General features: G+C 41.0%; 1 protein-coding gene across 1 annotated transcript in view; it reads right to left on the bottom strand.

Annotated features, from left to right (window-relative positions):
- Nucleotides 1-384: 384 nt before the first annotated feature.
- Nucleotides 385-27,211, bottom strand: part of LOC127567987 (uncharacterized) — a 50,802-nt gene continuing 23,975 nt past the window's right edge. The window contains exons 4-12 of the mRNA XM_052011230.1: nucleotides 25,547-25,676; nucleotides 23,211-23,260; nucleotides 20,994-21,102; nucleotides 16,954-17,112; nucleotides 14,067-14,184; nucleotides 12,520-12,584; nucleotides 11,351-11,491; nucleotides 10,139-10,257; nucleotides 385-693 (exon numbers count right to left, since the gene is read on the bottom strand). Coding sequence (XP_051867190.1) covers nucleotides 385-693; nucleotides 10,139-10,257; nucleotides 11,351-11,491; nucleotides 12,520-12,584; nucleotides 14,067-14,184; nucleotides 16,954-17,112; nucleotides 20,994-21,102; nucleotides 23,211-23,260; nucleotides 25,547-25,676 — 1,200 coding nt within the window. The remainder of the gene's footprint in view (nucleotides 694-10,138; nucleotides 10,258-11,350; nucleotides 11,492-12,519; nucleotides 12,585-14,066; nucleotides 14,185-16,953; nucleotides 17,113-20,993; nucleotides 21,103-23,210; nucleotides 23,261-25,546; nucleotides 25,677-27,211) is intronic.

Below are 27,211 nucleotides of genomic sequence, written 5' to 3'. Positions count from 1 at the left end.
GTGGGTTTCCTCTGGTGGCTCCGGTTTCCTGCCACATTCCAAAGATGTAGGGGTTAGGAAGTTGTGGGCATGCTATGTTGGTGCCAGAAGTGTGGCTACACTTGTGGGCTGCTCCCAGAACACTCTATGCAAAAAGATGCATTTCGCTGTGTGTTTCGATGTACATGTGACTAATAAAGATATCTTATCTTATCTTACTTGAATGAGCAGGGCATGGAGGGATATGGAATTAATGCAGGCAAGGGGGATTAATGTAGATAGGCATGATGGCCGGCATAGATGCAGAGGGCTGAAGAACTGGTTTCGATGCTGTACAACTCTATGACTCAATGACTATGAGATGTTTAATGCACTGCATGAGAAAAGCCTGTGAGGTGTAGACAATTACAATTCATTTGATTCAGCTTCCGTTTCTTTTTCACTGAAGGTCGGAAATTCAAACAGAATTCCAGCTGCATTTGATGGTTGAGGAGTTTCAGCAGCCAGGTTTATTACAAAAACCAATACCTGACAATGAGCCAGACTGAGGTTCACACGCTGCTTTAATTCACTTGCCTCATTTTCTTCATTTCTCAGTTCCTTCTGACAGCTTTGGTGTCCAATCTGCAGATAGCCTTGAGGTGAAGTTGGAGCGACACCAGGCTCTGGTGCTAGGTCAGGATGGCAAGACTCATTTTTCACATGTGACTCTGCCTGTTCCATCAGTTAAAAATACAGAGGTTGTTAAATACTAAAAACATTCAAAATGACCAAGTCTAAATAGCTTCCCATATACCCAGTCCATGTAATCGTTGGCATTAATTGACTTCCAGTAAATGTACAATTAAATTTAAATAATAAGGCATCTGGTTATTGCTGCCAAGACCAACACTTATTGCTCATCCCTAATTGGTGGTGAGCTTTAGGATAAATATTTACCCTCTGACTTTGGTGCATTTGCATGAACGTGCCATCTATTGGAGACAAGAAGCAACTTTCACCATATGTGGTAGTCAGGCCTCACGAGTTCAATATGTAATCTTTTGCTCCATCCAAAAACAGCAACTCAGTTGCAGGCTTTTGGTTTAATTTGAAGTTACTATTGATGAGAAGGTAATTTCTCATGAGCCCACCTGAGAAATTTATTGTTCAATCTCCTCAATTTGATTTTGAGCATGTTAGAATCACATCATGGGCAAATAGCCAGATTCAACATTCAAAGTGTTAAAAGCTGAGCAGTCAAAATACAGAAGGGACTGTTACATTTTCCCCTGATCTTTATCGTCCAGATAAATGCAAAGAATAATGGTTAAGCTCTCTACAAAGTGAGACCACTACTGGAGCAGAATCCTTTCCCTCCCCCCACCTTCCTGGTCACAATCTAAAATTCCAGATTAATTTAAAAATTCAATTTTGATAGAAATCGGACATTAAAGAGGTACTGCTTTCATAGACTGTCTCCAAGTTTTGTTCTTTGTTTGGAAGTTGGAGGAATTTCACAGTATAGTTAGAGTTTGATTTGATTTATATCTTGCACTGATCATTTGCAAACAACAAGAAAGATGTTTCCCAACCAGTTTTTGTGAAGAGACTGGCTCTTTGACATCATACATTGTCCTATATTAAAAACATAACTTAATATTTGAAGTCCTGATTTGATTATTTTCCCTCTGCAGGTCACCCCTGTGGATAGGTTCCTCCTGGTCCTCTTTCTGGTTGGTAAACACTGTTAGGGATTGAAGTTTACCTTTGATTGCTGGCATTAAAAGGCACCATAGTATAGGCAGCCATCTTACTTCCATCCACCCTCAATGCACAACATATGGTACCATTATCTTCAACAGAAACAAACATCAGGAAAGTGCCTGTTTGCTGCTAGAGATCACAGACATAGACACATTTCTATGCCAGTGCCTTAAATGGCTGTTCTTCCTGTCCCCCTGGTTATTTCTAGTTTACCTCTAAGTTCCATCCTTGGCCTCATAGCAAGCTCAGTGACTCCCAGCTCTGTCACTATCACTTCCAACTATCCCTAGGCTATTGTGACTAATTACAACTGTGTATCTGACTTTGACGCTTCAGAGATGCATAACGTTCTCCAGCCAATTGTCACCTAAACCCCAGCTATCCTTCTTCACCTGTCTAGATGGTACTGGTACATCCAGCCTCAACTCCACCAACCTTCCCAGCTGCCACCAAAAGCCAAGTCTTCAGGTATGGGGCTTGCTATATGGTCAATCCCAAGATCTGCTCCGTTCTTTCACCCAAAGCATCACTGGGATTGCTTTCATCCTGAATCTACGTCGTCCCTTCCAGCCTAATAAAACCCTAATTTCCTCACAGTTGTATATCTCCAGTGCTCTCCATGGCAACCTTTCCAATTCTACCAGAGAACCTCAAATCATTGAGAAGGGCTTGGGTTCTCAGGTAACTGGCTGGTTATACTACCTCAGGAGGCTAGTGGGGTTCATCTTTCTGTTTCTCAATGATCAATAGATTTTTAAAAAAATTGTTTTGGGAATCAAGGGATGCGGGATTACTTCGGGAAAGTGGCACTGTAGTAAAAGATCAGCAATGATATCATTGAATGGTGGAACAGGCAGGAACAGCCTACTGGTTCTGTTTCTTACGTTCTTAAATCTTCCATTCAGTGATTAAGACACTCAGCAATCCTCTTAACTTTTCTTGATCTTTTGGTAAACTTCCACTAAACAGGGAGAGCTCCTGCTTCTGCATGAACTTCAAAGGATGTGATACAGATGCAGACTTGATCTAAAGGTCCATCATCCATGGAAAGTGCTTAGTTTAATCTGATAACCTTGGACAAAGTAACAACACTGGTCCATTTATAACACCAATTGCTTTATCATGTCAATGTCTTGGAGACTGCGTGCTGCTCAGCACGGTGACAATCCAACTGACAGGGAACAGAGTCACAAAACATGAACAAGATCCCTGTGTACATTTGGCAGGAATTGCCCTTCCAGGTGCCTCAGCTGCATTTGGTACCTCCTCCACACCCATTCCTCCTGCCAAGAGAAACTGGGACTTGTGTTCCCTTTCTGAAACCATGACCAAGGTTGCATGCTATCTTTTACCCAAAATTTTGCTTCACTATGAAGGAAAAGATGTCTTTTTAAAAAAACGTTTATATGACAGCTTCTGAGTTTTTGCAACTTGAGACTGCACAATTATGTGCAATGCAATAAATTGACATTATGGTGCACAAACTGGAATAATGAGCACATTTAAAGAAGTGTATAGATCTCATTTTCATGCTTATACAGAACTAAGGTGAACTAAATGGAGGTAGTTGCATCTCCTCCCAACCTTATTGTCTTGCTCTTGCCATTAATGGAGAGAAACAGCTTCCAAATTTGATTGCTAGTTCTCTGCAAACCACCCACCAGCTGTCCTTCTTATAATATGTCTCCTCCGCTCAGCAGAGGTCCCACAGGAGTAAGATTGTGGGGGATTGAGTAATGTCTATGACTTAAACTTAGTGATAGAGTCTTTGCTTTGTATAGCACAGAAATGAGTCCTTTGACCCACTACATCCATGCCAACTTTTTTGCCCCGTCTCCACTAATCATTTGCCCGCATTAGGTCTGTATCCTTCTATTCCTTGCCAATTCAAGTGCTTGTCTATATGTTTCTTAAACATAGTGATTTGTCCGACTTCACCACCTCCTCTGGCAGTGAGCTCCAGATGTCAACCACTCTCTGCAAAAAACATTCCTCTCAAATTCCCTTTAAAACTCCTTCCTCACACCTTAAGCCTACACCCTCTTGGTTTTATACCCCTACCATGAGAACCTTGGAATCCTGGGGAATTCTTTTCTAAAAGCTGAACCTTCTGAAAGCTCCTGCATCAGATTATGTGTGTGAGTGTGTATTTGGTAGGAAACTCACCATGCATCCATTGGTTAAGCTGTTTCATAAAATCCAAACCTAAATGTTTAATGCAGCAGAAAAAAATCTGAGAGAACTGACTTGCAGTCAAGGTCACTGAAATTCCTGTGCAGCAGAGAAATCTTAAATTACATAGTTAGAAAAGAATAATTGTGGAAATATGTACAAAGTAAACTTTCTGCAGGAAGAAATCAATTTGTTATCTTTTCTTTATAAAATAACATTACCTTGAAACCTTTAGATTTAAGTCTTTCTCATTTTACATTACTTTCTACACTGTATCCCACAGCATATTCCATCATTATCTATGTTGTTTTCATCTTACTTTTCTTTTGGACCTCCAACTGCATTGGGTTAGAAATTATGGTTGGTGTTTTCTTTCTTAAAGTTCTCTCATGTTCAGACAAATGTTTTACACCATCCTGGAACCAATTAAATAAAAATAAAAAAAACTACAAATGCTGGAAATTTAAAATAAAAACAGAAAATGGTGGAAATACTCAGAAGATCAAGTGCGTCTCTGGGAATATGTTCTAACAAAGGTTCTTCAACCTGAAACGTTGATTCTGTTTCTCTTCCCATCTATGAGACCTGACCCATGGGTATTTACAGCATTTTCTGCTTTTATCATCAAACAAAGCCATAGAATACACACTACCTAAGAAGGAGACTCAGCTAAAACCAGACAGCTTGGGCGTAGGTTGCCAGTGTCAAAGCTTGGAGACCCTAAATTATTAAAAGGATTAGACGATGAGGAGAGATTAGGCAAACACGGTTTGTAGTCCCTGGAAGACGCAAGATTAAGAGGAGGTGAATTGTTTGAGTTCTTATTCAGAATTTTAGAGGGACAACAGCAGCAAAAGCATCAGAACACCACCGCCTGGAAGTTGCCCTCCAACCCACACACTATCCTGACTTGGAAATAAATCGCCGTTCCTTTACCGTTGCTGGGTCAAAAGCCTGGAACTCACTTTCTAACAGCATTGTGGTTATACCCACACCTCAAGGACTGTAGCGATTCAAGCAGGCAGCTCACAACCACCTTCCCAAGGGCAATTAGGAATGGGCAATTAAATGCTGGCTCAGCCTGTGAAGCCCACATCCTGAATGAAAAAATATATGGGTGCAGTACCAATGAATATTGACGCAGTTACACATTGTATAGAATCAGTTTGAACATTAGGACATATTGCCATTATAATTGTATGGACACTGTTTAAAAACCAAATTATCATTGAATGAATGCTTACTATGTCCACGAGTTAAAACCTACAATTAAAGCAAGTGCCCAAAAGGAATTAATGTGAATGCATTAAACATTCACATAGAGGCATTTGCTTACACAAGTCACCAACTGAACCTAAGCACAACAAATGGGAGGTCAATGTTTGGGACTGTTTACTCATTCAGTAGCCTTCTCCAAGATCAACACTATCATTTGCTTTCAAAGCAAACAAGGCGTTTTTAATTACCTAGTTCTTTTACTCTTTGATCCTATTGAAGTGAATGGTTTTTCAGTATTTATTTTCCCATGTTGCCACTCTTTTGCATTGACATAGTGCACACTATGATACCTTAGGTTTGCAAACAACCTTCTCCAGAAGCCAACACACCCCTTGAGTGAATTCAGAGAAAAGTTACTAACAGTTGCAGCAGTTGTCTGGTATTCCTTACTCTTCCTGATTTTAATAAGGAAATTTGTTTACATCGACTGAGGTAAGACATCGACTTAAGGAATGTTTACAAGTGAAAAACAGATTTAAAAAGAGGGAACATATGATCTAATGTTCCATTAATAGTCCATTAACAGCTCAGAGCAATTTTAAAGCTGGGTTATTGGGTGGTCTGCAGAATGACAGATGAGTTTGGGAGATATCAGATATGCAATCTAGAATGTTTTGTCATGTTGTAGGAAATATATCTGATAGTTAATAAAAAAAAATTTAGTCCCACTCTGCAGTAACTATCTTCCTTCAGCTGTACTTAGTAGCATATCAGGAAATGCTTGTTTCACCTCCGTCTTGTTTGAGCTCTCAAATGAAGGAGAAAATCCTTTCATGATAAAGACAGCAAAATTGCACATTACCCACAGCAAAAGATCCAAGCAGACAAACAACTCAGGGTATTGGAACTCTGAGAAAGTAAAAAGCTTAAAGTGCAGCTGTGCAGGAAAACAAGAACTTCAATTCTTCCCGAAAAGTTTCAGTTCCCCAGTTGTTTCTGTACTTGGAGCTTTTGCAATGGATAATATCTGATCTTCTTGTATTTCCACAAAAGGGTTGAATGTCTTATTTCCTTCATGTGAAAGCAAGATAGAAATGAAGGTAGAAGGACAATAGTTACTGCAGAGTGACACAAGTACAGGCAATCCCTGGGTTACGTAAGAGGTTCCGTTCCTGAGAAATGCCCATGAGTTGATTTCTCTGTTAGTCAGTAACATCTGTTTTCTATAGTAACCATATCATATAGCTCTGCATACACCTGCTATAATCCTTTCATTTCATTGAATAATCACCCTAACACTGCCCATAATTAAACTAGTGGAATATCTGCTGTATCCATTCGTTGATGAATACCATTAAACATTTTATTCTTCTTATTATTATTACTACTAGCCAGAAAAATGTTTTAAAAATGTGTGGAAGAATCTGTGTGAAGTCAGGTTTCCATAAGTCAGGTTATTCATAACCCAGGGAGCCCTTGCATTATATTAATCGCCAGGTATTATTCCCATAGCATGACAAACCATTCCATACTAGCTACATGAATAATTCCTGACCTCATCCACACTGATTATAATCTGCAGATATTAAAACGTGAAGAGCCTAATTCTTGGCTGCTTCAAATTCAAATCTGGCTTCAAGGCCTTCCACATCAATAACTAAACTGCTTTCTGGGAATAGGATTTTGTTATTCAGTCATCCAATCATAATTTACAGTGTAAAAAGAGACCATTCATAGAATCATAGAACCATACAGCACAAAACAGGCCCTTCGGCCCACCATGTTGTGCCGTCCATCAAACCACCCTCACACTACCTAACCGTTTCCTTCCGCATATCCCTCTATCTCACATTCCTCCATATGCCTATCCAACAAGCTCTTGAACCTGTCCAATGTATCTGCCTCCACCACCCCAGGCAGTGCATTCCATGCACCAACCAATCTCTGGGTGAAAAATCTCCCCCTGACATCTCCCATGAACCTCCCACCCATAACCTTAAAGCCATGCCCCCTCGTCCTGAGCATTGGTGCCCTTGGCAGGAGGCGCTGACTGTCTACTCTATCTATTCCTCTCAATATTTTATATACCTCTATCATGTCTCCTCTCATCCTCCTCCTTTCCAGTGAATAAAGCCCTAGTACCTTAAGCCTCTCCTCATATTCAATACGCTCTAATCCAGGCAGCATCCTGGTAGATCTCCTCTGCACCCTCTCCAACGCCTCCACATCCTTCCTATAATGAGGCGACCAGAACTGAACACAGTACTCCAAGTGTGGCCTAACTAGAGTTTTGTAAAGCTGCATCATCACTTCGCGGCTCTTAAACTCAATCCCGCGACTTATGAAAGCCGACATCCTATTGGCCTTCTTAACTGCTCTTTCCACCTGTGAGGCAACTTTCAATGAACTGTGAATATGAACCCCCAGATCCCTCTGCTCCTCCACACTGCCAAGTACCTTGCCGTTTACCCTGTACTCTGCCCTGGAGTTTGTCCTTCCAAAGTGTACCACCTCACACTTCTCCGGATTGAACTCCATCTGCCACTTGTCAGCCCAGCTCTGCATCCTATCAATATCCCTCTGTAAGCTCCGACAGCCCTCCACACTATCCACAACACCGCCGATCTTAGTGTCGTCCACAAACTTACTAACCCAGCCTTCCACCCCCTCATCTAAGTCATCTATAAATATCACAAAAAGTAGAGGTCCCAGAACTGATCCCTGCGGGACACCACTAGTCACTGCCCTCCAATCCAAGGGCACTCCTTCCACCACAACCCTCTGCTTTCTACAGGCAAGCCAATTCCTAATCCACACAGTCAAGCTTCCCTGGATCCCTTGGCCTCTGACCTTCTGAAGAAGCCTACCATGAGGAACCTTATCAAATGCCTTGCTAAAATCCATGTAGACCACATCCACCGCACTACCCTCATCAATCTTCCTAGTCACCTCCTCAAAGAACTCTGTCAGGCTTGTGAGGCAAGATCTTCCCTTCACAAAGCCATGCTGGCTGTCCCTAATCAGTCCATGATTCTCTAGGTGTTCATAAATCCTATCCCTTAGAATCCTTTCTAACAGCTTACCCACCACAGACGTGAGACTCACCAGTCTATAATTCCCTGGACTATCCCTATTACCTTTTTTGAATAAGGGGACAACATTCGTAACCCTCCAATCCTCTGGCACCATCCCCGTAGACAACGAGGACTCAAAGATCCTTACCAGCGGTTCAACAATCTCCTCCCTAGCCTCTCGAAGCAGCCTGGGGAAAATCCCATCAGGCACCGGAGATTTATCTGTCTTAATATTATTTAACAACTTCAACACATCCTCTCTCTTGATATCTACAACCTCGAGAACATTACCCTTACCAGCACTCCCTTCCGTGTCATCAAGACCCCTCTCCTCGGTGAATACCGAAGAGAAGTACTCATTGAGAACTTCTCCCACTTCCGCCGCCTCCAGGCACATTCTCCCACCTTTGTCTTTAATCCGACCTACCTTCACCCTAGCCATCCTCCTACCCTTCACGTACTTGAAAAAGGCCTTGGGATTTTCCTTAACCCTACTAGCCAACACCTTTTCATGTCCCCTTCTAGCTCTCCTCAGCCCTTTCTTAAGTTCCTTCCTCGCTACCCTATATTCCTTACAGGCCCTGTCTGAACCTTGCTGCTTATACCTCATGTACGCTACCTTCTTCTCCCTAACAAGTCGTTCCACCTCTCTCGTCACCCACGGTTCCTTCACCCTGCCATTCCTTCTCTGCCTCACCTGGACATATTTATCCCTAACATCCTGCATAAGATCCCTGAACATCGACCACATCCCCATGGTACATTTTCCTTCAAAAAGGACATCCCAATTTACACTCCCAAGTTCTCTCCTTATAGCCTCATAGTTCGCCCTTCCCCAATTAAAAATCCTCTTGTCCTCTCTGCACCTGTCCCTGTCCATGACAATTTTAAAGGTAATGGAGCAATGGTCACTGTCCCCCAAATGCTCACCCACCAATGGATCCTTCACCTGTCCCGGTTCATTTCCTAAAACTAGATCTAACATGGCATTCCCTCTAGTCGGCCTGTCAACATACTGCATCAGGAATCCCTCTTGGACACATTTAACAAATTCCGTCCCATTTAAACCTTTGGCACTAAGCAGGTTCCAGTCTATATTTGGGAAGTTGAAGTCTCCCATTATAACAACCCTGTCATTTTTGCTTCTCTCCAAACACTGCCTGCCAATCTGCTCCTCTATATCTCTACTGCTACTGGGGGGCCTATAGAATACTCCTAGTAGAGTAACTGCTCCTTTCTTGTTCCTTAATTCCACCCATACGGACTCTAGAGATGATCCTTCTACAACATCCATCTTATCCACAGCCATAACAGTGTCCCTGACCAGTATCGCCACCCCTCCTCCTCTTCTCCCCCCTTCCCTATCCCTCTTAAAACACCGAAAACCAGGAATATTCAATATCCACTCTTGTCCTGACGTCAGCCACGTCTCAGTAATAGCCACGATATCATAGTCCCCCATACTTATCCAAGCCCTCAGTTCATCCCCCTTATTCCTGACACTTCTTGCATTTAAGTAAACACACTTCAGTCCATCTACCTTACTACTTTTACAGCCTGTACTCTGCTTCTCCTTCCCCAAAGCCTCTCTACCTGTTTGATCTAACTTTTCCCCATCCCCTTCTTCCTCTGACCTACTCCTCCGGTTCCCTTCCCCCTCACAAACTAATTTAAACCCTCCCGAACCACCCTAGCAAATCTCGCCGCAAGGATATTGGCCCGCCTTGTCCATGCTGACTGAGAATGAGTTATCTTGACTAATCCCATTTTCCAGATTTTGGTCCATAGCCCTGCAATAATTAACTAAAAGAAATATGAATGGAAAATAGTATCATTGCCCTGGATTTACTTAAGTGAGATATTTTACTCATTGGTTCTTTTTCTGCTTTTGCCTTCACATTCCTCCGTTTGACCCATATGCACTGTTTGAGTTCTCATATTGAACTTACCTCTTTTTCCAGCTTGTTGAAATTGCTGCTGTTTTTCTTGCACAGCTGAAGTTTAAGCTCTTTTCTTCCCAAAAGTTTCAGCTCCCCTATTTGTTTGTCAGCTTGGAGTTCCTCGACCACTGATGGAAAACACATTTCCCGGAATTAGTTTTGTAGTTTGCTTCCCCAGTTCTCCCTTTTGCACCTTCACACCAGAGAGTAAACATGAGAAACTCAGTGATTTCTACAAATCCAGTATCTCTACAGCTGCTGTTGTGTCCCAGGACAGGCCCTTGACTTCTGGTCAGAATGGATGAGGTCAGGCATTATCATGTGAATGGTCTGGAATGGTTTGCCATGTTATGGGAATGATACCCAGTCATCTTCCCATTCTCTATTCAAGTGCTCACTCTACTTTCTCTCTTCAACCTCTTCCCTTCAATCTTCAATACACTCATCCTGCTGATAAACCCACTGCCTGTAAGTTTGACTCTGGCCCATCCCACTTCTTTGATCACACAACTTCACCTCCACAATCATGTAATTCATCACGGACCTGATTTCATTCGTCATTGATTCCCCCCTCTCATCATGAAAAATTTCCCTCTAAGGAAACAATCCCTCTAAGAAATGCAAATTAATGAACAATAACGACAATTAGGAAGGTTTACAGTATTCATTAAAAACCCTGGATATATCTAAAATTACAAATTACCCAACGTAGACCAGTATTGAATATGCACAGACAGACAATTATGAACTTAGCCAAATACTTCTATAAATGACTTCCAGAATGGATCACCAAGGCAACAAAAAGTTTCAATTTTTAAGCAATTCAATGTAGTGAACGGTGTCAAGGTGTTATGTAACTGTGCTTCCTAAAAATCACTGACACTGAACTACATGAGGACAGATATTAGGACAGATGACCAAAAGCTTGGTCACAGAGGAGTGCCTTACAGGAGGAAAGAGGTGGTGAGGGGAGAAGTGTAGGGAGGAAATTTTAGAGCTAAGGTATGGCCATCATCAGTAAAGTAATTAAAGTCAGGAAGGAACAAATAGTCAGAAATGGAGGAGTGCAGAGATCTCGAGGGAATGTATAAATGGAGGAGGTTTCTGAGAGAGGCAAGGGTGAAAACACAGAGTGATTTAAAAAGATGCTTAATAAAGTGATTATGGTCCTCAATGGGGCAAATTGTATATGAAATGGTCAGTTGACAGGAAATCCGTTACCTTTACCCGTTCTGCTGGTTACAATGTTCAGGGACAGAAGACTGGCATCATCTTTCAGCCCCAAAATTTTCCAACATGCATCAATTACTTTAGCAACTGTTGAATCCCTCGGGACTTTCAGCTGCAGCTTTCTCTGAAAAGCTGTGAAGGAAACAAGAGGCAAGTGAAAGGATGAAGAAAATGTAAAACATGGAGTTTGCTAACACGGGCTCCTTCCTCCAAACTAACAGAAGAAAAAATAAAAGAATTCCCATTTTGTGCCTTGCATCTGTGGCCTGGCACCAAGAATCTTTGTTTTTGTCAAAGTAAAGAACTAAAATACTCTTGAATCAGTGCAACATTGGAATGGACCAATGAAATTGTTGCATAATCACTAAGGATCAGAATCAGGTTTATTATCACTGACATATGTTATGAAATTTATTGTTTTGTGGCAGCAGTACAGTGCAAGACATAAAAATTACACTAAGTTGCAAAATAAATAAATAGTGTAAAAGAGGAATGACAAGGAAGTGTTCAGAAATCTAATGGTGGAGGGGAAGCTGAAGGACTTGATTGTCACCACTCCACAATCAGTAAAACAATGGAATAATGCACAAATTTGCACTGGCAAAACTCTATAATTTGACTTTACCTATTGAACTGTTTGGAGAGGAAGTTTTTTTTGAGTTTTTATGCTGGTATACTGTAAAATATATATTTTGAATGGAGGTATTTTTCTGAAAATTATTAATGATTAATTATGTTGAAAAATAATATTACTGGATAGGAAAGAAGCAAGCACTGCCTACAGCTCAGATGGAATTTATGACACTGTACACTTTATGACTTTTGTAAGTTACGAATCTTTGGATGAGCAATTGGGTCCTGCCCACTCCCAGAACCTAATCTGCTGAGCAGGATTCCTAGTCTGTAACATAAATCTTTGATGGAGCTTGTTCTGCTTTCATCAACTAAAGGGCTGGAGATTAGGATTTTATAATAAGTGGTATTTATTTGCCAAACATGATGGCTATAATTAGTCAAGCCAAAGGACAACATGTGTCTGCATAAATGTATTTTGAATAGAATCTGCCAACTATGTCAATGAGCCTGATGCTACATGTCAGAGGCAGTACATACTGTATATTATGAACAGCAAGGTCAGATTAAATTTTAATACTTTTTACCTTTCACTGATAAATTGACCAAGTTAGACTTCTTTATTGTTTTTTTCTCCAGTTGTTTATCTTCCCTGAAGAGAAAACATAAAACAAGATGCAATGAATTAATATTTGAATAGATACACGAGGCTGTGGTTCCTCAGTCGCCTGATGGCGTGAAACTACTCAAAGCAGTAAAGTCTTGCGTTTGATTGTTGCACTGTTTTGAGCTAACTGATATCATTTTGGGGCCTTTCAATTGCTTTTCATGCCCTGGAACTGTGGAAATGAAATCACCCTACTCACTGCGTAATGATCCTTATTGAAAAAGGCATGTGTGTGTGGATGTTGGGTGAGTACATGGTTCCATAACAACAGAAGCCCAGCTCACAATGGAAAAAGACGAAGGTATTCAGAAGAATGTTGGTGTCTATGGAACTGTGCCTCCATGTGCAATAATTAGTGGTGAAGGGCTGGAGAAGAGGGTTAACATTGTGGAGAAAAGCTCTCAAGGCATTGAATACAAGCAAGAATACTTGTTTGAAATATTGAATATTATTTTGAAATAGTATCAATTTTTATTTGGCTGGACAGAGAGAAGGAAAGTCTTCACCAAGAGGATCGTGAATGTTTGGAATTCTCTCCCTAAATAGGCTGAGTATATTACAGACAGAGATTGAGTAATTTTTAAATATTGAGGGCATTGTAACAGCCCATCTGGCCTGAGCTCGCTTCTTTTGGAAGGTACAATTTCTCCTGGAAAACCACTAATTTGCATTGGAAGATCTCCCATTGGAGCAACACATCTGGACCAAACACACATTAACATTAAAGGCAAATTCCGGTTTCCTCCCACATTCCAAAGGCATACAGGTTAGGAGCTGTGGGCATGCTATGTTGGCACTGGAAGAGTGGCAACACTTGAAGGCTGCCCCCAGCACATTCTCAGTAACGCAAAAAGACGCATTTCACTGTGTATTTCGATGTACATGTGACTGATAAATAAATATCTTGTTTATCTTATAATTTTTAAATTGATATAAGTAGAGGAATTATATGCTTTTCCCCATCTCAAGCATTGCCAGACATCAATTTCCTTATCTTTCTCAAACATTTTGCAAATTACATTAGTAATTACATTTTTAAAAAGAAGTACTTCTGTAGCTGAATACTATCTTGGGATGTCTTGATATCAGAAAGGGTTCTATATAAAATGTAACCCTGCCTTTGCTTCCTTGTAACGTGAATGATAGAGATACATTAGGTGCAATATTATTTCCAAACTAGAACATTCCTTCACAGCCTTGACCTTGGAGATACAGATCATTAAATACCTTAAGGCTTCCTGTACATCTTCCTTGAAATGAATGGAAGAATGTGTAAATTATCCTTTGAAACAAATCCAGCCTGTTCTGGACTTAACTTCTTGTGAAAATGTCTCTGACAATTTAATCCATGACTATATAAATCTTCATTGAAGGTGTAGGCTGACACGTCTGTTCACCAACCCTTCCAGAAAGCTCTGTTTTGTATACAGCTAAAGACAGGTACATTCACTAATGGTTATCACTTACCTGTCCTTGAAGTGACTTGATGGATGGCTGATCCGTTCTGAAGACTGAGGCATCTGAGAGACACTAAGAGCAACCAGGGCAGCTGTAAATCTCTCGACATCATAAGGGCCGATTGTCTCTTGAGATAACAGGTTGGGGAAATGAAAGGTTAAACCTCATTGGCTAGTTAGAATAGGGTCCGCACAGAGGTATCAGAGGTAAAGTACTGCCCTATCGATATCCCGGTTAGCCTTTCAACACAATGCTCAAAGTTAAAATCCTTGAGTTTACTTAGTAACTGGAGTCAATATGCTTGCCATAAATTGAGTTGTGCTTTACACCTTGAATGAGGACTCCTTTTGAAATAATGCTATATTTGTCATACCATTGTGCTGAAGGATGATGGACACTTGTGAGATACTTTGACAAAGGTGATGAAAGATGAATAGAAAACTCGATAAAAAGGCCACAGATGGAAAAATAATGATTTATCCTTCTTTTCTTCCCCTGAAGAAGCTTCAGAAGGAGCAGTTCTGGTGGATTTCATATTTTCAGGTAATGGATTTAGTTTGCTAATTCTTCCAGAGCATCACCACCTGTGCCTGCCCCCATGATATGTCCCTTCCCATCCGTCTTCACTGAGCTGCCGCGACGCCTTGTTCGCCAGAGCAATGTATTCATCCCTGTTTAAAAATCTCTCATATCCTCACCCTATACAACCTGCATAGCCTTTTCTATTCCTGTTTTCCATTCTATCAGTCATATGGTTTGGTGCTCTGTGCATCTTCTGGGAAGCTGTGTGTTGTTCTGGCAATTCCACCTTCAACAGAATGTATAGGTCTTTGAAGGAGGCAGTGCAGATTCAGCAGAATGTTACCAGAGCCACAAGGGTTAGTTTATGAAGAGTGAATAAAATAAACTTGTGTTTCCTGAGATATTGAAGGCGAAAGATGGGAATTGCTGTAATAGATTATAGAATGTCTTTTTTCCTATTGGGGAACATAACCTCAAAATTATTCAAGTGTTTTGAAAAACTTCTTCATGCTAAGTACAAAACTGTGTCCCACTAAAACTAATGGATGTTCAGTTAATGAATGTAAATGAGAGATTGATCTATTGCAATTGGCCAAAGTTTAAGGGGCGGGTTTCGAAGTTGGATTAGAGTTTAGTGATTGGAGTTAGGATGCAGATAGGTGGGCTGGTGGAACATGCTTGATTGACTCTTTGGATCAGTTTTCCTGAATAGATTTTGGAGCAGCAGGCAGCCATGGATATGGGATCAGGTGTGAGAGTGGTCTTGAGTTAGAGATGAGTTCTTATTGCAGGGCTATTTTTGATCCTTTTTAAAAATGTTCTTAAATTGGTTAGGTCTTGAACTGGGAGAAATGTTCATAGAAAACTGGTTGACCACAACAGTTCACCAGAATGACAATGGTGAGATCTAAGGACCAATTTGGATGCCTATCAGATGATTGTGTTTTGGAATGTCCCTGGAATCAAACCCAGAGTCTTACACAATCCATTTTCAACCCCAGTAATATTCTGACTATCTTCAGGCCAATCCTTAAGAGATAGTTAACACAATGCTAAAAAAACAAAAATGGACAGTCAACATTTTGGGTTGAGACCCTTCATCTGGATTGGATATCCAAGTGGAGTGTCTTGACTCAAAACGTTGACTGTCCATTTCCCTCCACAGCTGCTGTCTGACCCGTTTAGTTTCTCCAGTAGTTTGTTTGTTGCTCCAGATTCTACCATCTGCAGTTTCTTTTGTCTCTGTGTCGCCATAAGACAGAAAGTTGTTTAAACAGATCTTGTCGAAGTTTGGGACCCTGAGAAGACTGGAACTAATTCTCTGTCTCTGAGGTGACTATTTTTGATACTAGTATTTTTTACAGTTGTTTCCTCTTGCAGAGACTACTAAGACAGCAGCTTTTTCACTAGGTGGCACCTCACACCACAAGATCACAGCTCTGGGCACTAATCTGACAGATTGTGGTTTTGTCATGCAGGGACAATTTCTTTTCTGAATTTATTCTTAGATTCATTAAGGTAATGTGCAAACACCCATTTAGTTTGCTTCTCCATTGCGTTAATTAGGAAGCTGATAAAAATGCATATAGATCCCTGTATTAACTTAATTAGACATGTTTGCTTTTTTATTACTCAAGGTCAATGACAGTGCTACTGTCTCCTGGCGTTCGTGTCTCCTGACAACTGCAAAGTAAACTTGCAGCCTGTGTTAAATTTCGCACCAGACTGGCCCAGTCGCAAATAACTACTCAACAATTGCCAGAGAAATTCTCACAAAGTTGTTTTGAGATTGCTGCCAGATTTGTAAATTATTAGTTATCAATGGCCTTTGTCTGGCATTTAATCCAATATGTATTTATGTAGGGCTATCACTGTGTATTTTTGTTATCAATCTTATAACAATATTTTAGTTTCTCATTGGTTGTATAGCCTTGAAATTTTCTCTGGGGAAATTTAACATGAGATTACTCAGTGCAATTTCTTTGTGCCCTGTTTTAATCAAGCCATTAGCATCATTATATTAAATACATGTAAAAGATGTTTATGTTCATATTCATAAAGGTTGTTAGCATATTATTCACATGTTTTTAATCTAAAGGTGAGCACACTTGTTCTTTGTCAATTCTTTCCTCTATTCCAATGGCACAATGGTGTCCCAAACAACTTTACAGACTCTCTCATTTCTATCTGGTTAATGACACCTTTTGCCCTCTTGTTGTTGCTGTTTTCTCTCTCTCTCTCTTTCTTCTATGATTCAGTTTCTAATCCCGCCTCAAGAATCACACCTTCTCCCTGAAAGCTTCTGTCATGTTTCAGCTCTGTGCAAAATAAAAATGAAATTCAGATGTGATGTTTGCAACAAACTATTTCTTACCAAGGAGCTTGTCAAAGTTTTGGCTGGTTGTGTCCATCGGATGGAGTTCTTTGTAAATTGAGGACAACAGATTCTCTTTCTCCTCTGTAGTCGTTAGCTGGAGTAGGTCAAGGATTTCCAAGTCAATTGCAGCGAGCTGGTGTCCTTGCAATTTAGCCTCTGAGAAGTGGAATTTAATACTTTTCAATTAATACAAAGCCCTTGAAAAGGAAAATTCGGACTTTACTTTGGCTTTTGTAGACCTCACAGCAGAGATCCAGCTGGCCTGTGGTCACTAATGAGTGTGAGGTGGGGGTGGGGTAGTGGAGGCATTGTGGTATTCCAGAAGGATTTAAAGCAGAGGTAATGAGTGCATCTGGAATGGTGCTCCACACGATGGTGTTTAAACATCAGCCGTGGCTCAGTTCACAACACTTCTACTGCTGAGCCAGGAGATTTGTATCTTCAAGCCCCTTTCCAGTGCACAAAACTCCAGGCTAGCACAACAGTGCTACGGGGGAGTGATGCACTATCAGAGCTCTTTTGGATGAGATATTAAACCAAGGCTCTGTCTACTCTCTTGGTTGGAGGTGCAAGATCCCATTTTGCTACTTCCAAAAAGAGAATTGGATCCTCTCCTGTGCCATGGTTAATATTTTTTTCTCAAAACTTAAAATATTCCTCATTTTGAATTATTGAATGCTTGGAATGCCTTGAGGTTGTTAAAGTCACTATATAAGTGCAAGGTTTGTTTCCTTCACATGGCTATTGAACAGTCCATTATTCTGTTTGCAGCTTTGTACAGTAGCAGAGTTACATTATGGAGCATATGTAGCCTGGGGCGTGGTGGTGGCTACATAAAGTGACAGAGCTAGAGCCAGCCAGAGTGGAGGTGTTTGGATAATTCCCCTGTCAATCACGCTTGGCGACCACACTATTGTAAATATCTGAAATTGACATGATGCCCATAATTTGCATCTTCACTCACTCCATTTTTCAGAAGAAGTTATTCTGCTTTGCTTGGGAGAATTTGCTGCAGGTTAAGTTTCTTCTGCTCTCTGAATAGACTATTGTCGGAGTAAATTGGTTTAAGTTGTTGTACAACAGGCTCTTTGCCATGACCAATACACCCCATCCTAGTAGGTTCTGATGAAATTATCAATACTTATTCTGTAAATGGAAGTGAAGGATCTGATGAGATGTAATGTGAAGAGACAGCCCATAATGAGTGACGTCAGCCTCACTGCAGGGTTTATTCCCCTGCATTAGAACATTGTTCTTTTCTGTCCAACTCACTCACACAAATGATTGCTTCCTTTGGTCTAGCACACAGAACCAGGCCATTGAGCCCAGCAAAGAAATCCTGAGTTTATCCTCAACAGAACCCATCTTGGCCCCATGTTTCTGCCCTTTTCATTTTACCTTTTATTTATTTCTCCTTCAATCACTTGGCTGCAATCTTCCTAACTGTTGCCATAATCCTCACTTCAATCACTAATTCTGGGAAAGAATTTTGCAATCTCATAACTTTCCCATCTCTGTTCTAAATCTTTTCCATTCAATCTTATATAGTGCCCAGTTGGTCCAAATTCTTTAACCACTTAATGCAACAAATTTCTTTTAACTCTACCCAAAACCCTCATTATTTTATTTTATCAATAGTCCCTTAAACTCCTTTGCCATAGGAAAACAGCCCAATGGAGCAAAAATTGACTTAGAACTCTGTCTATCCCCAATCTTCATTGGCTTATGGTTTGGAAACACTTAACTACTAAAATTGTCCTACTCATTTTCAAATTCTTCATTTTCTCATATTTTATTTCCTTACAGCACAAAAGGAGGCCTATTCAGCCCATCAAGTCAGTGCTACCTCTCCAAGCACTCCCACCAGTCCCACTCCCCCATTTATCTCCTGACAATCTATTCTCACTGACATGTCCATCAATACCACCCCCCCCCCACCCCGCCCTGCAGTTCTCCTGCCACCTAATTGCACCAAGGAGGATTTACAGTAGCCAATTACCTCGCCGGCATACTGTTGGGAAGTGGGAGGAAACTGGAAAACCAGGTGGAAAAACCACATGGCATAGGGTGAAAGTGCAAATTCCACAGACACAGCACCCAAGGTCAGGATCGAACCTAGGTTGCTGAAGCTGTGTGCCAGCACCAGCTATGTCTCTGTGCTCTCTCCCTCTCTCCCCCATGACCTCAACCTCATCTCTGTAATCTTCCACAACCCAACACTTCTCCAAGGTCTCTACATTCTTCTAGTTCCAGCCTCTTTATCATCCCTGAGTTCGTCATTGGCTACCATGCCTTTAACTGGTGAACTCTGACATTCCCTCCCTCTCCACCTCTCTATGTTTTGGCTCCTTTAAGAAACTACTTACTCCTTTGGAAAAACTCTTGGTTATCTTCTTTGACGTCATCTTATGTGGCTTGGTGCCAGATTTTGTCTATCATTTCTCCTCCAAGGTAACTATATTAAAGCTGCTATACAAACCCAAATTATGCAATGGGTTCTGTAACTGTTTTCTCACCAGCAGCGGTCATTACTCACAATGCTATAAATGGCTCTTAAACTGAAGAAAGTTGAAAGAAAATTTGCGTAAATGTATCTTCTTTTGTTCATTTGCAAAGTCATTTGATAAATTTAAAGAAAGAAACCTAAGGAAGTATTAAATTGCCTTTGTTTCACAAGCGCCAATGTATAGTTGCAGTCCCACGATTCTTTTTTGAGGAAGAGAAGATATGGGGCTGATTCAATGGAGGCATAAAGGACGGAATATAAATATCTCCCATCTGCCTATTACATGTGCTGCCAAAGTAAGTTCACCAGCCGAGAAATTTTTCGGTGTAAGGCCAATGATGTTAAAGGGGTACTGCAAAGGAACTTGCACCATTTTGTCCAAAGCCTTGACAAAGTGACATTCGAAGGCACATGATGTACTGTGCAGCAAGTACTTAGAATTGGCAGTTCTGAGCCTTGTGTGCATAATTGGAAACAGGCCCAGCAGTGGCTTTAAGTCATGATAAAGTTCAACGTTTCCTCCACGGTATCCCACCACGGTCGGGGACCTCAAAGTGGCATTTCTGCCACTTGAACCACTGTGGTTACTTTGGGGTATATCTGCCTTTATGTGGCGGGGAGATGGGGTATTGGGACAGGCAGCTCTTACCTCCGACAGCTGATGAGGTATTGACTGATCAGGGATTGTGGAGTCATTGCACAGGCAGCTCCCAGGAAAAAAAAATTGAAAAAGAAAAATGACTACCTGGTGCAATGTTCTCTGCTGGTCTCCCTTGATCCAGCCTAGGTGGAAGTGGGTCCTTTGAAGAATGAGGGAAGAGATCTGCCCCCATCAGCTGTGGCTTGCTCCTGAGGTCAAGACCTCTGTCTCCTCTGAACTGCAATTAAGCTTATTTTTGTGATGGTGGGTGTAGGATAAATGTTAGCAAGTCAAACTCTTCTGCTTGTGAATACCTTGGGATCTTTTATGTCCACCCATCAGGCAGCGTCCTGCTTCAGTGTCTCAATGGAAAGATGAGGTGCCTGACCGCTTGCACTGAGCCACCAAGGTGATATTATGAAAGGTGAGCAAAAGACTTGTTTGGAGTAGAGGGCTCTTTAAGAGAGTTTTAATGGAGGAGGATGAGATAGAGAGAAGCAGGGCTGTTTAGCGTAAGGAAAGAAATGCAAAACTGAGACCTAAGGCAGTTGAAGGCATGACCACTGACGATGATCAGGAGACCAGAAGTGAAGGAGCATAGATTTCTCCAAGGCGTACACAGCCAGGGGAGATTGCAGCGATGGGAAGAAATAGAATATTTCATCGGCTCCTGTGAGAGTGACCATCTGGTTCCATTTGCAGAGATGTTTATAATAACTTACAGCTGCCCCTGACATAGGAATTTTTTTCTTATGATCTGGAGGTTTGATGTGGAGTGAACTATTAGAAGCATCACGACCACTTAAGACAACAATTATGAATGGATAAACACAGAGAAGGTTTGTAAAGTATCACAACATCTGCCTAAAATGATCCTGGAGCAAATGTCACCTTTGATGAAGGGAATACTCCTCTGCAGTCCAAGGTTTTTGAACCATTCACAGACTTCGTCTGTGTTCATTTCCTCTAGAGATTTGTCCCTCTGTTCTTTGGTATCCACCTTAAGAAACAAGGCCACAGAACAAGAAATGTTAGACTAGGATACTGGAATAAGATACCACGTACATTCACTTTGAAGAACTTTGGGGTAAACAGAGGATCACTGATACACTTCGAATTTGTAGGAATTGTAGGTAAAGCAGAGAACTCTAGTTGGCTTTTTTTGTGAATTGCATCATCAAATAGAGGGCACTTCGCAACAGTAGCCCAGAGCATTGCTCTTTTAATATTGATTCTTTAATTAATATTTAACCCTAACATAGTCCAGCTTCAACTTCAGATGCCTGTTAGCGATATATTTGTTTACGGTAATTCATTACCAGTTGTGATATTCGAATGTAAAGTGAAGTCGTACACTGCAGTGATGACAGTGAACCAGATTTCCTCCTTCAAGTTAATTGTAACAGAAACATAGATATAAATAAAAAGAAGGGCAAGTCTAAACAGGAAACAGAACCAGATTTCTTTGCCTGCTCTCTCTGAGCTCTGGCAGGGAAAGCTCTGGCACACCTGCCCTTCCTGATCCTTTAAAACTGGAGTTAGATTGCTGATGATCAGATCATTATCATATTGCTGCTTGCAGCAGCTTGCTAAGTGTAAATCGACAGCAGGAGTTCCTACAGCACAGTCAAGACTGGCATTTATTGTTTAACTGCCTTTGGTCATTGAGAAGACAGAGAAGAGCAGCTTTCTTGAAACATTGTATTCCTTATAGTGAAGATAAATGTAAATTGACAGCAGGAGTTCCTACTGCACAACTGCAACTGCACTTCATTGGTCAAATCGTGCTTGAGAATGGGAAAAGCTACACGGAAACACTGATCTGACTTTTAACTTGTAGATTATCTACCTGTAAAAAAACACAATGGTGACAAAAATCCCTTCTGTCTAATTCAACACTAACCCAACCTCGATTTTCACAACAAAAATAGAACTGGATCTCATGTCGCTTTGCTTTCGAGTTCTCGTCGTTCTCATGCTGATCTGTAATTGTCCTTAAAAAATGCTTTGTTTGTTATTATATCCCATACTGATTGCTGGTTGTCTTATATCTAGGGTTTTTGAAAAAGGCATTGAAGAAAATATGTTAAATGTTTTGTGAATAAGGTCTGCCCAGAGTGCTGGAACATACTGAAAACGCTCTGAACCATGTTGTCTAACGAGGTGCACCCATTACTCTGCATGCTATGGGTGGGGGTAGTAAGCAGGTGGGCTGTACTGTCAGCACTATTGTGTGTCCGTGTTTCCATCTATTAATTGAAGAGTTGGCCAGTGCTTGTGGAGGTTTGCCTTTGAGCCTGGCTACTCAACCTGACCACAAGTGTTGAGTTTGGGTTGGACTGTGCTGGATCTAAATTGACAATGTGGACCATCAGTAAATGAGGAGCCAGAACAGATCCTTATTGCATCCTACAAGTAACAGCCTGTTAACCTGAAAATGACCTGTTTATTGCCGCTTTCTTTCCCTTCTCTCTCCCAAGCAAATCCTTCATCGATGCTAATTACTCCCATCAACCTCTTATGTACCATGTCATCAAATGCCTTTTGAAAATCCAGAGGCACAACACTGACTAGTTTTGCCCTTATTTATCCCAAATTCTTTCCTGAGCAACTCACCAAGATTTCTTCAACAGTACCACTCCAACCTGTGACCTGTAGCACCTAGGACAAGAGCAGCATGTATTATTGGTATTGGTATTGGTTTACTGTTGTCACGTACTGAGGTACAGTGAAAAACTTGTCTTGCATACCGTTTGTACAGATCAATTCATTACACAGTACAGATACCTTGAGTTAGTACAGAGTGCATTGAGGTAGTACAGGGTAAAAACAATAACAGAATACAGAGTAAAGTGTCATGGGAATGCATAAATTTCCTTCCAAGTCACACAATATTTCCCAACTATGAAATAGATTCCTGTTCCTTTATCACTGATGAGTCTGAATCCTAGGATTCATAGCAATTTAGAAGTATCTTCACCGTAAGGAATACAGTGGTTCAAGAAAGCAACTCATCTCCGTCTTCTCAATAGCCAAAGGCAATTAAACAAAAAATGCCAGTCTTGAGTGTGACAACCATCATCTGTGTCTGAATAAAGAAACTCTTACCATGTCCTTCAAATTCCCATTCTTGTCTACAGAAGAAGGAATGTAGGAAGCTGAAAAGCAAGAACAACATTTCAGAGCAAATTCCTTATTGCAGCATTGTTAAAGAGCACAACTTAACATTTTCCAAACAGTAATTCACTGCACATTTTTTGATACAATTTCATCGATGCATAGATTCATAGATTTCATAGATGGACTCTGTCTATACTTCTCACTGCCTTGGTGAAGCAGCCAGCATAATTAAAGACTGCACCCACCCTGGGTCATTCTCTCTTCTCCATTCTCCTATCAGGCAGAAGATACAGGAGCCTGAGGGCACATACCACCAGGCTCAAGGATAGCTTCTATCCCACTGTGATAAGACTATTGAACGGTTCCCTTATACGATGAGATGGACTCTTGACCTCACAATCTACCTTGTTATGACCTTGCACCTTATTGTCTATCTGCACTGCACCTCCTCTGTAGCTGTGACACCTTACTCTGTATTCTGTTTTTGTTTTTACCCTGTACTACCTCAATGCACTGTGTAATGAATTGATCTGTACGAACGGTATGCAAGACAAGTTTATCATTGTACCTCAGTATAAGTAACAATAATAAACGAATACCAATACCAATGGACCCAGTCTGCTCATGTATCCACCAATGACAGGGGTCATGCTGATGGTCAAGTGTTATGGACCAGAGCCATCAATAGGAGAAGCACCAGAATTTGTTTGATTTTAAAAGATCAGAGTGTAAACTTTTCAATCACCTCCAAAACTTAGTTTGATTCAGAGCCTGATTAATTGGATAAATGTTTCGTCTCTCTGCTGATGTTGCATATCATCTCTTTAATGTATTATAGCTGTCTAAACCCATTACTTGGTGCTCAGAAGCTGGCAAGGTTGATGGTCCTATAGAGCTCATAGGTTGTGTAATGTCTATAGAGACACTTACTGGCAGGGTAACTGCCACAGCTTGGTGCTGCCACTCTCTGAGTTACAAGATTTTGGTCTTGAGTCCTCCTTCAAGACTTGAGTAGCAAAATCTGGGCTGACTCTCCAGTGCTCTACTGAAAGAGTGCTGCACTGTCAGAGATGTGGTGCTAACCATGAGGTGTTAAACCAACGTCCTATCTGCCAGCTCAGTTGGATGCTTGAGTTACCATGACAATATTTTGAAAAAAAGCAGGCAGTTAGCCCTGGAGTCTTAAAAAATACTCATCCCTTTAATCAATGTCACTAAAAATCAGATTATCTGCTGTTTATGGGAGCTTGCTATGCATAAATCCTATTATGTTTTCTACTCTAATTGGCTATATACTTTATTGGCTGTAAAATGTCTTGGGACAATCTCAGGTTGTGAAAGATGTTATATAAATACAAGTCTTTCTGTTTTGCTCTTATTTAATTTTCCTTTTACTTCGAGAACATTCCACTTGAAGATTAACAAAGAATGCCAGAGAAGTGCAATTGCTACAACATATTTATTCCCAGGGCTGGCTGGGGGAGTCTGGTGTTCACTTCACATTCTGCAGGTGGAACATATGTGAAGGTAAATGTCATGGACCCTGTGCAGTGGTGTTGGTGGGACGGTTGCTCCTTGAGATCCTTTTCCGACTGATCCTGCTGACCCAGTATGCTTAATTTATTACAATAAATATCAGGTAACATTGGAGAATGCCACAGGGCCAGTGGCTGATCATTCTACAGCTGCAGCTCCCAAGGGGGATGCTGAGTGGTCTAAAGCTTTCTTGCCAAATAGGGAAAGGAGATGAAATTAGGAGAACTACAAGACCAGTCTCACCCAGGATCATGTAATGCCATAAAAGGCCAGCAGATGGAGTGTCAAGTCACTGTAAAATTACAAAGGAGGGGGTGGGAATCTTTTTTGCATGCCGTCTAATTCGGAGAACTTTTGTGACTTTAAGTGCAGGGGCATTCTGGATTCCGAGGAAATGGAAGTAAGTTAAAGTCAGTCACCTGATTTTCACCAGCCCCTCATTTTCCTTTTTGAGGTTCTCCGATGCAACCAAGCCTCACTACAGCATTCATTTGTGGGTGGGGAAGGAGGTTTGTTGGGACCTTCTCTTGATGGTCCTGGAATTCTAATAGGTTAGATAATTGGCAGAAGTGATGACATGTGCCTTGAGAAAGTGGAGTAAGGTGTCATATGCTGCAACCTGACATCACTGTAAAATTAACTTTTATTTTGCTATTGTATTTTGACACTGCATGGAGGTTTCCTTCTTTGAATCTAATGTTTATTTGTATTCAGGGAAAGGGGAAACATTTTGGAATATGGATGCAAAACCTACTGTTACTAATAACACTGTTGTCATCGCTTCTTACCAACAGTGATTCGCCGTTGCCGTGACGAGTCGCCTCTCTCTGTTCCTGAGTCTGGAGCTAACCCTAGGCTCTTAAGGTCTCCAGCGATGGTCTTCACATCACCCAGACTGCACGTTCTAGCTGCTGACCTCTTTACCAGGAAGTGAAGAAAAATAGATCATATGGAGTGTGGCAACATCAGATTAGGAGGCTATTCAGCCCCTTGAGTCTGTTTCTATCCACCTTTGTATCTCTAGCCTTAATACTCTTTGTCTTAGAAAATACCATTTTTAGTTTTGAAAAATTTGCATTGCACCAATTTTTGGGAAGAGACTGTGTCAGGTTTCCGCTGTCCTCAGTGACTACCTGTGAAATCACACCCCTAACTCCTCACCAGAGCAAGTAGTTTCTCTCTGCCCAGCATTAAAACCTTTAACTATCTTAAACACTTCAAATACATGGCCTTTAGTCTACATTACTGAAGAGAAAGCAAGTCTGCCTTATGCAATCTGTCTGCACCATTTAAGACTTTCAGCCCTGCATTATTTTGGTTAACTTTTGGATGAAGGGCTCCACAGGTATGAGTTTGTAAGAGAGACAGGAAAAATATCAGCATTGTTACTATGAGCTGTGCATTAAAAAAAAGTAATCTTTTTCTAAAAGAGAATGACATTTGGTTTAACCATCATTTAAACTTGATATAACTAAATTGGCCACCTTCTGCTGATATTAAATCCATTGCAGTTGACTGGGATAGCCCTCTTAGTCATGCCAATTTTGTATTAATGCCAAGTTGGACTTCGGGTTTTAATGAAGACTCTCTCTTGAGTTGTCACTTCTGCTATTTTAGAAGTTATTTTGTTTGTATTTTACAGTTTCAATGGCCAATAGATTGCTTGTGGGTAACGATTCTCTTCTTTTGTTTAATTTTGATTCATTGGTTCTCCGGGTGATGGGCAAACATTTAAACACAGGTAGGTGTGTTCCTTTTGAAGAAATTCATGAGTTGAAATTGGGTCTGGTCATGCCACTCTTTGACAACAGAGAAGTTCAAGACAAGCAGGAGGTCAGATGTCATCAAATCTGACCTCTCTCTCTGTCACTGGGCTATCTGACTCTGAGACCTCCAGAGGGCCACATTGATATTCAGAGACAGAGGGCAAGGATGTACATTACCTGTACGTTGTCGGGGTGGCAGAGCTCTGTGATGGTTCCTTTACTCTGAAATATAGATGTGCCCTTCTTGAACCCATGGGAGGGTAATCTGCATGCAAACCTCCCGGATTTGGCCATTTTTCTCTGCACCCACAGAGCCCTGGACTCTAGTCCCCTCCTCCTCACCCTCCTCCTTCTCCTCCACTTTCTCCTCTTCCTTTTCTCTTTTGACCTCAATGACATTTCCAACACCTTCCCATGAATTTAAAGCTTGATTAAAGTCTCCAGTAAAATTCCAGGATAAAATCATGGAGTTTTGACAACAGTCGGAGGCTTTCCTGTCCATCCAACCTGTGCTTGGTCCAGTTTTCCTATTCTTTCCCCAAACCCTGCAGTGGGAACAGTTAGTCTCTATCTACCCCATCTAACTCCATCATCACATGGTTATTTTTAGATATGACCAGTGCCCTATTTTTGCCTTTAAAGATTGTTTTATGAGAAAATCCAGAAAGTAATATGTTCCCAGGAAGA

Source organism: Pristis pectinata, chromosome 3 (assembly GCF_009764475.1).
Source record: "Pristis pectinata isolate sPriPec2 chromosome 3, sPriPec2.1.pri, whole genome shotgun sequence".
Lineage (NCBI taxonomy): Eukaryota > Metazoa > Chordata > Chondrichthyes > Rhinopristiformes > Pristidae > Pristis > Pristis pectinata.
This window is presented reverse-complemented; position numbering and strand designations above follow the sequence as displayed.